This window comes from Echeneis naucrates, chromosome 23 (assembly GCF_900963305.1).
Source record: "Echeneis naucrates chromosome 23, fEcheNa1.1, whole genome shotgun sequence".
NCBI lineage: Eukaryota > Metazoa > Chordata > Actinopteri > Carangiformes > Echeneidae > Echeneis > Echeneis naucrates.
The window spans coordinates 1354260-1367618 of NC_042533.1; the positions used below are offsets into that span (position 1 = coordinate 1354260).

Sequence of the window (13359 nt, forward strand, 5' to 3'; positions counted from 1 at the left end):
AGTTGAACATTTTTCAGACATGATTTCCAAACAACTTCCCTTCTGACCGTAAACCTGGTGAGTGTAACCTTGATTAAGGATTTTGTGGTCTTTTTTTCTTTTCGAGTTGTTTGTGCTCAGTTCTTTATCCAAAAGCTAAAACAAAAAGATAAATAAGCTTTTTCTCTCTTACATGACATATTTTTTTCTGTATCTACTTTAATCCTCTAGTATTTTCTATTATTTTTTCCCTATAAATTCCTCTGTTCTTCTATTCACACTTGACAAAAACTGCAGCACAAAGTGTTTGAAAGAAAAAACAAATGAAAGCCTTTTTTATTTGTATAAACAATTTTATTGGACATTTGGACAATTTCAATCTGGATTTTCTGCCCACTTCTCCACTTCCTCAGAAGAGTCACCGATTTGGGCTCCAGTCCAGTTCAGACCAGACCAGACGGTTTTTGGTTTCTGGTTGTGTCTCTTTCAAAAGTCCACACTTGGTCCAGTCCATCCAAACCATTTGTTTCCTACGATGATGTTACATAAACGATGTGGACGTCGTATCTGATGTACAAACTGTCACACTGGTACAAACACATACGATGTGTAATGATAAAAACATCAGTGCCAGATTTCTGCGTAACATTCAAAACTCCCCAGAACGGCCGTCTGCTAAATAAAACAATCATTTTTAAAATACACTTCAGGTTCACGTCTTAAAAACACACAAATGCACTCAGTGGTCAGCGGATCCTTCGTGCAGCGCTCCACTGAAAACATCACATTTATGACACTTAAAATATTCTGGACCACTTTCTCACTTTTGTGCCAAACACAAAACAACAATTTCTATTTTTTTGTGCCAAACTATTTATATCCATCATCGACCCACAATCCAGTAAACTAGAACAACGTGTTTTTAAAAATTACCCAAATTTTTGTTGACTCAGTTAAAGTTTTGGACGAAGTGCTAAAACATCAGCGTTCCTTGTGCTCTGCGAGCCGGCTGCATTAGGAAGAAACAAAAAAAATCTTGAAGCTTTTGCCTGAAAAACAGTTTTTAATCCACATTCTAATATAAATACGTCTGCACTGCAGTAATGGAGATTAAAAAAGATGAAGCTAGCTAACGGCTAATGACCCATTTATGTCATGTGGAGATCGATGCTAATGATGCTAATGATGCTAATGATTTCAGCTGTGATAAACAATAATCACCGACAAGACAAAAAACGAAAGTAAAACACAAAAATTGTCTGCGTTTCTAAACACATTTTGTTTTCTGTAATTAACTGCTGTTTGCCCGCTTCAGGTCTTTATGCTAAGCTAGGCTAACCACGCTGACTCCAGCTCAGATGAGAATCCTTTTGGGGATTTTTATCTCTAAATGTGCCAAATTTTTTATTTAAATTTCAACACTTTTTATAAGGTTTAATTTTTTTTTAAGTAGTTAAATTTTTCCAAAAGATTTGATGAATCTGCTTTGGGGGATAAATAAGTTTCCAACTCTGATGTGGATCTAAATTACGTAAAATATAAACTCAATATAATATGTAAAACATTAAAGTCCATTATTATCATTATTATTATTCTATATTCTTTTAATGAAAAGGCACTAAAATATTATTATCAGTACAATTTAGGGGCTAAAACATGGACAGATTTCATAAAGACATTTCACCTTTACAGAAACATTTTATTATTATTAATTAAACCTACTCAATAAAGTTTTATTAGTGTTTCAAACAAATACAAGTGACAGATTTAATAAATCAGTTTGCATAATGACAGAATCACAAATTGAAGGTAAGTTTATTTTTCTTTCCATCGACTGAAAACTGATTTGTGTTTTGCTGACGAGTCGGCAGATATTCGTCTGTTGACAGGTTGTCAAAGAATAAAAATATCTGAGTAACTCTGCAGCTGTTTATTGTAGAAGTAGCGTTATTTCCAAAAATTTTTGTTTCGAGAGGCAAAAATATTTGTTTTAGGCTCCATACAAGGAGAAATATAATTTTTTATTGCTCGTAATAATCATACATTTTAAAAAGAGCAAGAAATGTGTCGTCATGCCAACACTGTTTCAATCATTATTTCCGTTTTATCAGTTGGTAAAAGTTTGGACTTCGTTTTAGATAATTCATTATTAATTTTTTTATGAAAACTGAAGTAATCCTGCCAAATAAAATGTTTGACAGATTAATCGATAATTATAATCAGTAAAAAAGCTGCCTTTCCTTCGTTTAACTGCACTTTACCCGAAACGACTTTTAAAGATTTACAACATGAATCCAGTTTGTTTGGATTTTCAAAACGAGTCAGTTTTGGGATTTAAATCAGTGACGTCTTTTCAAAAGTTCCACCTTTGCTCTGTTTGCATTCAGCTCGAGTTTCTCATCGAGGTCCTTCAGCTAATAATCACAAACGTTCAGTAAACCGACTGTGTGCTTCAAGACGTCTTCTTTGGCTTTTCCTTCTAATCTACTTTCAGTTCGACTCTTTAAGGCACTCGCTGGTGGCAAAACGAAGGCAGAAAGAAGCTCAAAGTGTTGGGGAGGATTAGAGATACAGACGTTTTGAAGAGATAAACTGACTGAAATGTTGTTCAACATGACTCTGAAGCCTCACACTTTCTATTTAAAACACTATTTGTGGAGCGAGTGGAGAGATTGCGCCTTCAGGTCAACAACGCAGAAGGATTTAAACATCTAAACATTAATGTGGCAGTTTGTTGTGAGAAGCTGCTGAAACTTTGCGCTCGATCTGCTGACATCTGATAAGTTTCACATTTACAGATTTTAGAAAAAGTACCACCAGGTTATTTAATCCACAATTGTTTCTTGCCCTCATTCCTACACTCAAACACACAATACAACACACACACAACAGTTAGATGAAGTTATTTGGCACAGAACTTGCTTTCATAACAACACTTCTAAGAAATGCTCAGAAGGAAGCTTATGAGAAGTTTAAAATTAAAAAAAGAAAACTAAAGAGGCTGAAGATGTTTATTTCAGTCTAGAAATCACGTGGTGCCAAAAGCCGCCAGAGCTCCATCCTCCAGCGGTGGACGGAGCTCCGGCCTTCAGCTGGTATTGCTTCAACAGTTTGTTATAAATCAGAAGAATCCTTCGGCTTCAGAAACTGAATGTTCATCTTTCCATGAACTGAAACTCGGCATGAAGCTCATCGAATAATGCAGAAAGCCCCAGAAAATATTCAGCTGTTGACCTGCTTTTTTCTCCCATTAACATTGTTAATTCTCTCATTATGGACCCCCCGAAACCTAAATGGGCCGATTTGTGATTCAATAAATGGACATTATTGAGCATTTGATGGACAGCTTTAGAACACATGGACATCTATGGCGGTTTTGCAGGTGCTCAGCGTTTTATTACAACTACATGGAAGATTTAAAATGCATAAATCAAACATTTTAATTCTTTATGTATGTAAATCAATAAAATCGTATAAAAAACTGTTTAACTCTTTCAACTGGTAGATTTTCATTGAGACTCATTAAAATCTTGGATTATACTTATAATTTTTTTCTTTCATTTATGCATTTTAAATCTTCTGCAGGAAAAAAATTCTGAGTTTGGAGACTTTCATGTTTTGGGCTGTTTGGACTCAAACTGATTTCTATATTTTTAGACTTCTTGCAGCTCTAACAACACAGAGTGCATGATGGAGGCACAGCGACTACAATAACAGGACTGAATACATTTTAACAATTTACCGCCATCATCTCAGATTTATTTGAAGCATTTTTTAAGGATACTGTCTTTGGAAGACATTTACGTTATCTTTTGTGTGCCGATAAACAGAAAAATAACAAAAGAATGCAGCAAAATCTACGAAGGCAATATCGCAAAATCATAAATGTTTGAAAAACAAACTTGTATCTTATTTAAAGTGTTCAGCTGTTTAGACCACAGTTAGAGTACGCAGGCATGATTTTTCACACAAAGAAGAAAAGAGCTGGTCCTCACAAACAGCATGTGACATTATCGACCATCCTGATCGTGCCAGACCACTAAAAAGATAAATTTCATGGTGTATATGGAAATGTAAAGCCCATTCAAAGCCTGCACAGAAATAATAATACGAAACCAACTAAACTGCATACATTTATTTGGCTGTGCTTTAAAGCGACAGCACAGTGTCGTCAGCGTAGAAACACACTGCAGCTAATTCGAAGTGATTCGGCCATGGCACAAGAAAAATATGCTGTGGTTGGTTTTTAGGTTTAAATTAATCATCGTACCCTGAATTCACTCACCTCTGCGCCATCATACCAGACAGAGGCCTCTGATTGGCCAGTGGTTTGTACCGTAGTGGGCTTTTATCGGTCAATTATTTCATTAGATTTGAGCTCGTCCGAGCATTTTCACTATATTGCTGACAAGAGATCAGATTTCCTGGTTACCATTTAGAACAGAGACAAGACAAACTGACCTCAGATCAGCAGCGAGAGGCAAATTCAACTCAAGTCTAAAGTTTATAGGCGGGAGTAGTGGCCACAACGCGCTCTGCAGTCCCAACCTCCAAAAAGGTTGAGCTGCGAAAAGTAAACAGTTGGTCACGTTTTCTTCTAAAATTCTTCAGATATCCAAAAATCTTCTTCATCGCTCTTCGTTCGGCTCCTCCCTCAACGGTAAAGTGAACATTTGTTTTGCAGAGAGGCCAAACACAGAAACATTGTCCTGCTCGGTCCGAGGAGCCACCACGATAAAAATAACCCTTCGATTTCATGGAGCCACGTCACGGCCGCCATTTTGCATCCATTTTGAGTGGAAGTTCGCCAAACGGCTGCAGTCGATATCGGCTCCTCGATTCCGCCCGTCTGAGCACATTCTAACACTTTGTTTGTCCAAAATCTCCCGTAACTCCTCCCATTCAGTACTTATATGGTCAACAGCTTCCTGTGGCTCCACTAGCCCCTCCCACTTCAGTCCTCAACGTGGTCAAACATTCGGTAGAGTCCTCACACTCACCTTCTTTTGAGTCTGTAAATGGAAAACAACATCCTACGTTTTAGTCGCCGTTAGCTGCTCGCCCCGACCCCTCCATGGGGTCAGAGGTCAAAGGTCGGTGACCTTATTCTCCAGAGCGGCAGCAATCTGTTGGAGGCGGAGCGTAAGCTGTTTATTCTGGGCTGCTGGGTCTTCGTCCAGCGATTGGATGATCTGAAAGAAATGAAAGGAACTTTAAATTCTCCATCTTTATCTGTTTATTTATGACATAAAGACAAATAGCATTTATCCAACAGAAGCAGAACTCTGAGCTCACTAAAACAAAAAGTCTCCTCACCACATCGTAGTACTTGCTGGCGTACTTGTACAGCTGATGTAAGGCCACCTGGGTGTTCAGCTTGTCCGTGTGTTGCTGCAAAGGAGAGACAAAGATTCAACGCTGAAACAGACGCTGGTGTGTCCTTTTAAATGTTAAATGTTAAAATCTTTAACAGGAAGCTGCAGACTGTTGAACGCTCACTTTGAGTCAGAGTTCATCAGGTTACTTACTGATGATGATTCAGTTATTTGGTTTGGCCCTGAAACTCAGACCCATTTGTTGCTTTCTTTAAGATTTTTTATTACATTACATGTTTAGAATGTCAATGACTTTGATTCATATAAATGAATTTCTTTGTTGCGTGTATTGAACGTATAAGCCAACGCTATAATTTAACAGCTCAGTGGAGGAGTTCTGCTGATTGTATAATTACAGATATTGACATGCACTGACATTAAAGTAATTTAAAGATGGAGTGGCTGACAATATTATTCTCTGTGCGAGCAGATTATTTTAGCTCAGCATCTGCTCAGCAAAATAAAGGTTTTATACACTCATGAGAAAATGGAGCATTATTTTATTATTATTACATGAATAGGCACCGTTGGACGAGTGTTTTATCTGGTTACAACATTAGAAAAGTAACAGCAGGTTCGTACCCGGGACACCTCAGCGAGGTGTGTGTTCATGTCCTGGTCGCTGACTGGAACCATCTGCCTGATTCCTTTATAGTAACTGAGGAAACAATGAAGCGTCCAGATCTGATCAATCAAATGATGAATGTGCTGAGAGCCGTTTTATTCTCCATGAAAATGATCAGAAATGGTTAGAACTGATGCATGAACAGATTCCTAATCAATTATCAACGTATTGGACTTGATTTTCTCAACATTCAGTAAACTCACTCATCCACCATCTTCTTGTACGTAGAAATCTCTTTTGCATAGAGCAGCTTGTTGCTGGGAGACTCCTGAAGAGAGAGAGAGATTTGTGGTCACTTTCTTTCTCCTGCCAGGTCAAAAATTTGTCTTCATCTAGTAAATCAAATCTCTGGAGCAAATAAATGTAAATGACTCTGAAACTGGCTCATAGAGGATAAATAAGTAGCGTCTCGAACTGACTCTGCTGAGTTTGTGCTCCGTCTTGGTGCAGGCGTCCATGAAGGTCTGAGAGATGACGTGCAGCGACGCGTCCACCACCTCCGTCACGTGCACGTCGAAGACGAAGTGGGGGTTCCTCAGGATGTTCACCCAGAACCGCAGAGGCAGACTGGAGACAGGGGGACAGCCGGACATGTTGAAAGTATTCTGGTCACTCTGACACCCTGCCACCTTTCCGTTTTCTCCGCCCTCCGTCATTTCACCTTCTTTCCCTCCACCTCCACAGATCATAACCCTCGTCAATAATTCAGCACAGCTGATGAATATTTCATCGTCCAACTTGGTGACTGACAGGCCGAGCTCCAGGCCAAATCAGAGATGTTGAGGAAAAACTTATATCTTTGTCTTCTTCTCCTCCTAACCCGACCTGATAACAGTCTGCCAATTAAACCGGCCTTTCATGTGGCCGACAGTCTGCTTTAGAAGTAACGAGGACATAATTACACTCCAGTTTAGACACAAACACACAGCTCCAGAAGGAGTGTAATTATTTTCCTCTCAGTTTGAATCTCCAGCAGAGAGCAAGAGAAGCTTTGAAAAGTCGTCAGATCAGTTAAAGAGTCAAAGATCAGCTGGAAGGAGGCGTTCACTGGCAGCAGGAACATTGAGCTTCAGTCTCTGTCTTTTACACAGACCATGTCGCAAAGTAAATCATCCTTCTACTTCTCAGCGTTTCTCTGGATTACGGACATTTCTTTTAAAATCAGGATAAAACGAAAAAAGAAAGCAGATAAAACAAACGTTTAAGGTCAGTTTTTCTTCTCTTTCTGTGCGTTTTGTTGTCACCTGTTGGTCTTCCAGATGTGCAGCGTCTCCTCGTCCACGTTGTCGTGTCTCAGCGCCTGCTCGTCCAGGAAGTCAAAGAAGTATTTGACGGCCGGAGGAACGACGGAGCTCGAGCACAACACACTGCGGAAGAAGTCGTCGACAAACTGCTGCAGAGTTCCCTGTAACACACACACAATGACACACATTAATGTTTGACTATAACATCACAACACAGAAAAAGTGCTGTGACGTTGGTAAATATTTGACGTGGCCGGCACCTTGACGGAGAGCAGCCTGGTCAGGTAGATCTCGGTGATGGCTTTGGTCATGGCCTTGTCCTTCATGCTGCCTCTCTTCGACTTCACCTCGTCGATCTCGTCGGCCGGTCGCACGAGGTGGAAGGTGTTGTCGTCCTCCAGCAGGGCGTTCTCTGGACAGGGCGTGAAAACGACACCATTGGTTCCATTAATATGTGACGATGTGACATCAGAGTGTGTGTGTGTGTGTGTACGCACTCTCTTCATGGTTGTCCTGGTGCTGGTGGAAGGATTGTGTGTGCAGGACTCTGGAAAGAACCAACGTGGCGTTATCTCGAACCTGAAACACAAAAACGCAGAGAGGAGAAGTTTTCTGTGAATCAACTTTCCTTTTCTGGTTGCTTCAGTGCAAAAATAAACTAATTCATCTTTTGATCAGCAGGTTGGAAAAACAAATGTTTAGTATTAACATCTCCACATAAATCTGAAATGAGTTCAAACTGAATGAGATCTGAGTGAGAACTGAGCGAGTCGCCTTCTCCGTTTTAATATTCAACATCTGGGCCGATTCTGCTCCGCTGAGGTGAAAAGAGTGAAACTCAACAATTACTGAGTAAATCTGAATAATGCGTTAATTAATCCACATTCAAAAAGGGATTAACATTCACCGCACAGCTCAGAATTTAACCTGACGGAGAGACACAAAGAAGGAAAAGATGCTTTGTGAAGTGAATTTGACACTAAAACGTTTCTGAGGAAAATCTCCGGCCGGACTCACGTTGTAATGAGCCAGAGTGTTGAGCCTTTTCCAGCGTCCCTCCTTCTGGGACGTCAGGTCCAAGTCAGACAGGATCTGACCCGTCGAGCCGGGACGCCACTCTGAAGACGCACAAAGACACAAGCAGAGAAACACAAAAGGTCCAACTGACTTCAGAAAATAACTTTTGTCAGATTTATTGTTTCTTTGTTGCTTTTTTTCTCCCTTTGAACTGAATGAAAAATCAAAGTATATCGTGATGTGAGATACCTTCACATTCCACCTTTATCGACACGTCTACTTTCATTTATGTAAACACATACAAAGATTATGATTTCCTTTTATCAGCAGATTCTTGGTGTATTTACATAATCTACTTTATTTAGATAAAATGCTCCTTTCACAAGAAAAAAATCTTGATTTATTGACATAATGATATATGATGTATTTGAATCTGAGTTTTGAGGACAGTCTGTAAATAAAATCTGGTTTGAAATTTTTTTTTTTTTTTTTGGTTTTTTGGATCATTTTTGTTAAACGTCTCTGCAGTTCCAGCTCCGACCTACAGAGGGCAGCACAGGAACGTTACTCCTTCCTGTTAAATTCCTTTCAGTCTCACCCAGAGCGACGCTCTCCACCTTCGGCCTCTGTGAGTACGGCAGATTTCTGTAGACCTGATCGATGATCTTCTCCTTCACCTGAAGACCAGAAGGGTCCGAGTTCAACCAACAAACAAACCAACGACATGAAGTTCTCCGTCACTGGGAGATAAAAACACACCAACCTGTGAGATGGTGTCGCAGTTCAACACTTTGACTGGAGTCACATCTGGGCCCTCCCCGTGAACCAGGACCTGCAGAGTCTGAGACCACAAACCGTTCCATCATTCATCGATTTCATGATTAAAACCAGACAAAAAGAAAGAAGTCATTTCCGTTTCACGGAGAGATGGAGCTGGGCAGCACGGCGGCACAGAGGTTAGCACTGTTGGCGCGCCACTTCACGGCGAAGCTCTGCAGCTTCATGTGTTTTATTCCTTGTGTCTCCTTCAGAAAGTTTAGTTATAGATTAAAGGACCTCCATGTGGTCTTTGATTCTGTATCCGGTCCAGGTTCCGTATTAATCCACAATCTGGGGTTCAGAAACGGAACCTTAAAACCTGTTCGACCTGAAATCTGCTCAGAAAACAACCAGTGAAATCAGAAGAGCGAATCAGAGCCTGCCGGATCGTTGAGACAACTTTTTACCAAAACAGTTAGAGAGAGTTCAATGAACTCGATTGTTTTCTATAAATTTGTTTTTTGTTTTATGAAGTCTGGTTCACATTGTTTGACGGCTTTAGATCTGAGATTTATTTAGTTGATCTGGTTTCATTTGAACCTGGCCAGTTAGCATCAGCGCTAACAGCGCTGGAACAACACCACACTGAGAAGAGCGGTGCGTTTTCCTACTCTGCCATCAGTGTGTGAATGCAGCATGAACTGTTTTCTGGCCCAGCAACTAAATTCTGATTTCAGAGAATTTTTAAGTCTGAAATAATTTTTTTTTCTCCTTTTTTTAAGCAGAAAGGAGATTAAAATCCTGAAAAAGAAAATCCAAAGGAGGAAAAAAGAATTTTTCATGCACGTGGTAATGAAACACAAACGTTGTGTGTCCGTTGTGTGCACTAACCAGCACAGAGTACTCGACGTCGTCTCCCAGCAGCCCCGTGTCGTTCAGGGTGTATTTGGCTTTTTTCATCTTGGCGTCCACCGGCCCCTTTTCCACCTGGTGCTTCAACGCCTTGAAGAGTTTGTAGAGCGGCTCGCCAGCCGTGTCCTGTGACGGGACATGAACACGTTTACTGACACGTCTGGTGCCACAAATCAAATGAAAAAGAACAACTCGATTTTCTATAAAGCAGAATTTGATTACTCTTCGAGCTTCAGAGAGAATTTCATTTCACTGTTTAGGAAACATAAGAGATTCGAAACAGAATGAGTTTGTTCTGTAAAGGTGAAATAAGGCAGAGTCATCTGCTGCACATCAAACTGTATCATTTTCATTCAGCTCCAGCGTCCCAGCGTTTGGATGGAGGAACTGAATTCAACAAAATATTCAGAGTGAAGCTTCATCTGAACTGTGAACTACACACACACACACACACACACCAGCATAAAACATCTGACACCGGCATCCACGAAACACAAAACTAAAGACAGAAGAAGAGAAATATCAGACTCTTCCCGAGAGTTGAACATAAAAGAAGGAAGAGGAGGAGATGAAGAACGAGAGAAACTGAAATGGAAAGGAAATGAAATGAAATGAAAGAAATGTAAAATAAGTGAAGGGAGGGTTTTACCCTGAGGAACTGATAGAGACAGATGGACATCCAATTACAGAGCATCCTCTCCACCACCGTCTCCGACCTGCACAGCAGACAGAAACATTAGAGCTGTGTCACTTTTCCATCATGGAACTAAAATAAACATAGAAAGGAGAAATACAAATAAAAATACGACTTGTGATTGATGTAACTGATTCAGATTGACCATCTGAACTGAAACATTGAAATGCATCAATTTACTGATTCACTGTGAATCACTGATGAATATTCAACATTCTCGAATGTGACAATTTTTTATTATACAGCAACAATCTGATGATTTCTGATCATTGAAAACATGAATTAATATTATTAAGAATTGAAATAAGACAGAAAAAGAAATCTGAGACCTAAAACCTACAAGAACACGACTTATTTTGTGTGTGTGTGTGTGTGTGTGTCCACCTCCGCAGCATGAGTTTGGGGTTCTTGCTCTGAACGTGTTCCTCCATCAGCTCCAGCAGCAGCGTCCTCATGATGTCGGTGTAATACTCCAGCTTTCCGTGAAGCGCCACCGTCAGCAGCGACGCAAAGTCGCCGCGAGCTCGGGCGTTAAAGTCCGGACGGCTCTCCAGAGTGTGGATGAACTGCAGAGAGAAGGAAGGACGGTGGATGAAGAGGGTTTTATCGAGACCGAACAGAACCGACTGTAGGAAGGGAGGAAGGGAGGAAGGAAAGGGAGGAAGGAAGGAACAAAGGAAGCTTCAGGCTCACGTTGATCAGGAAGGTTTTGCTGTTCAGCAGGTTGGAGAACTGGTTCAGGGCCTGAGGTACGATCATCCTGCGGGCTTCTGGGATTTGTATTCTTCCGGTGATCATGGTGTCGTTGGCTCCGCCCTCTTTGGACGGCAGGAAGAAGTTACGGTCAGTGTAGGTCTTGTAGTCCAGGAACGGGATCCGGGCCTCACTCAGGTCGCTGGTGTGATCCTCCATCTCAATCATCAGGTCTGACAGACACAGAAAGAACCACATCAGACCAGGAAGAACCACGTGAGACCAGGAGGAACCACGTGAGACCAGGAAGAACCACGTGAGACCAGGAAGAACCACGTGAGACCAGGAAGAACCACGTGAGACCAGGAAGAACCACGTGAGACCAGGAAGAACCACATCAGACCAGGAGGAACCACATCAGACCAGGAAGAACCACGTCAGACCAGGACTTCCTGTCTGAGACTCACACTCTGAGCTAGCATTGGCTTCTGTTACTCGTTGAAGTCAAACACGTTTTACTTCTCTGTTCTTTCCGCCATCTTTGGAGGCCTCTGGTCATGTGACCTCCGGTTGAGCAGCGTACCTGTGAACTCTTTCTTGCAGCGATCCCGGACGCTCTCCTCCAGGTTCTCCAGCTGGTGTTTGACCTTCTCGTACTCTCGTTCAGCCTGTTGGCTCTTCCTCCTAAAATAAAACGGACACATTTAGACGGCGGCGCGGCGCAGGAAGACAAACAGACGCCCCTTGTGTGCTTTTTGACGGTTTGATGGCCGGACCTGTAGCAGTAGACGGACACGGCGATGAAGAGCAGCATCGGGACGAGGACGGCCGGGATGATGATGGCCAGAGGAATGTCGTCTTTCCGGGCGTAGTAGACCGAACCCACCAACCACTCACCATGACCGAACTTCACCTGGACGCACAGAAACACACAAAGGTGAGAGAAACATCAGAGAAGTCGGACTGTATTGAAGTCTATGGGAAAACGTCCCTACTTTGAACTGATTCCCTTGTTTCAAGGCTTCAATACAACATGATAGTTTTCAGACTTTTTAAAGGTCCCATTCAGAGAAAACAACAAAAACAGATGTAGTTTATTCTGGTAAAAAAAAACAAAAAACACAGAAGTTCAAATATTTATTACCACGAGGTCCAGCATGTCGTTGGCCGTGTCTCTGCGCTGGCGTTTGGATCTGGATCTGGGCTGCGATGACGGCGCCTCCAGGATCAGTTTGTCATCCTGCAGGGGAACAAAAAGCAGAGCTGAATTCTGTTTGACGGCGGTAAAAAACCAAACGGGGTCTGCAGATCCCTGATCAGGGATGTTCACCTGCAGTATGTTGACGTGACAGGAAGCGTCGCCCACGAACGCCTGAGCCTCTTTGGCCGTCATGGCCTTGGAGAAACCTCGACCCTGGCGGATAAACAACACAGAGTGAACGTCACCGCGCTCGGAGACAAGGATCTGACAGGAAGTGAGGAGCGAAGGCGGCCGGCGCTCACCGTCACGATGATGATGCTGGTCTCCGTGATGACGTTCTTGGCGAGCTCGTTGAAGCTGGGGTTGGGGTGGTAGTCGAAGTCCTTCAGATCCTCCTCGATGTTGTCCAGCTGCAGGACTGTCCTCAGGGACTGGGTGTCCTGGGTGGCGTTCAGGGACGGCGAGTAGAACTGCAGGACGGTGTCGTTCTTACTCAGACTCTCCTGGACGAACTGAGAGGGACAAAGACCAGACTACTGGATTTAAAATGGTAATTTTAGAGCCAGCGTTCAGGATTTAAAGAGATCTATTATCGTTTTCACCAAAATAAAGCATTCCTCTCATTTCTGCAGTGGCCCAGAAGGGACAAACCACACAACAACAACAAACCGAGGCTGTGACGAATCCTCAGCGTCCTTTTCCATCAATCTACCGACTCATTTCTTATTAAATCAATTCATTGTTTTGTCTCTAAGACATAAAGAGAGAAGAAGGCCCGTCAGAACTTCCCACGGCTCCAGACGGCGTCTTCAGATGTCTCCTTTTGTCTTATCAACGCTCAGCACTGAGCTTCCTGTGAT

At 42.0% G+C, this 13359-nt stretch overlaps 1 protein-coding gene across 5 annotated transcripts in view; it reads right to left on the reverse strand.

Moving 5' to 3' along the window:
• Positions 1-317: 317 nt before the first annotated feature.
• Positions 318-13359, reverse strand: part of LOC115036591 (plexin-B2-like) — a 106871-nt gene continuing 93829 nt past the window's right edge. For 4 of the 5 annotated variants that reach the window (XM_029494813.1, XM_029494812.1, XM_029494811.1 and 1 more), the window contains 20 exons: positions 12802-13011; positions 12629-12712; positions 12443-12538; positions 12075-12211; positions 11882-11982; positions 11299-11531; positions 10990-11171; positions 10561-10627; positions 9891-10037; positions 9004-9081; positions 8839-8917; positions 8241-8341; positions 7721-7802; positions 7484-7635; positions 7224-7384; positions 6399-6546; positions 6183-6247; positions 5937-6012; positions 5296-5370; positions 5067-5171 (listed from right to left, as the gene is read on the reverse strand). In XM_029494813.1, coding sequence (XP_029350673.1) covers positions 5067-5171; positions 5296-5370; positions 5937-6012; positions 6183-6247; positions 6399-6546; positions 7224-7384; positions 7484-7635; positions 7721-7802; positions 8241-8341; positions 8839-8917; positions 9004-9081; positions 9891-10037; positions 10561-10627; positions 10990-11171; positions 11299-11531; positions 11882-11982; positions 12075-12211; positions 12443-12538; positions 12629-12712; positions 12802-13011 — 2379 coding nt within the window. Of the gene's footprint in view, positions 5172-5295; positions 5371-5936; positions 6013-6182; positions 6248-6398; positions 6547-7223; positions 7385-7483; positions 7636-7720; positions 7803-8240; positions 8342-8838; positions 8918-9003; positions 9082-9890; positions 10038-10560; positions 10628-10989; positions 11172-11298; positions 11532-11881; positions 11983-12074; positions 12212-12442; positions 12539-12628; positions 12713-12801; positions 13012-13359 lie in introns of all 5 variants that reach the window. The other variant, XM_029494810.1, reaches the window with a different exon arrangement.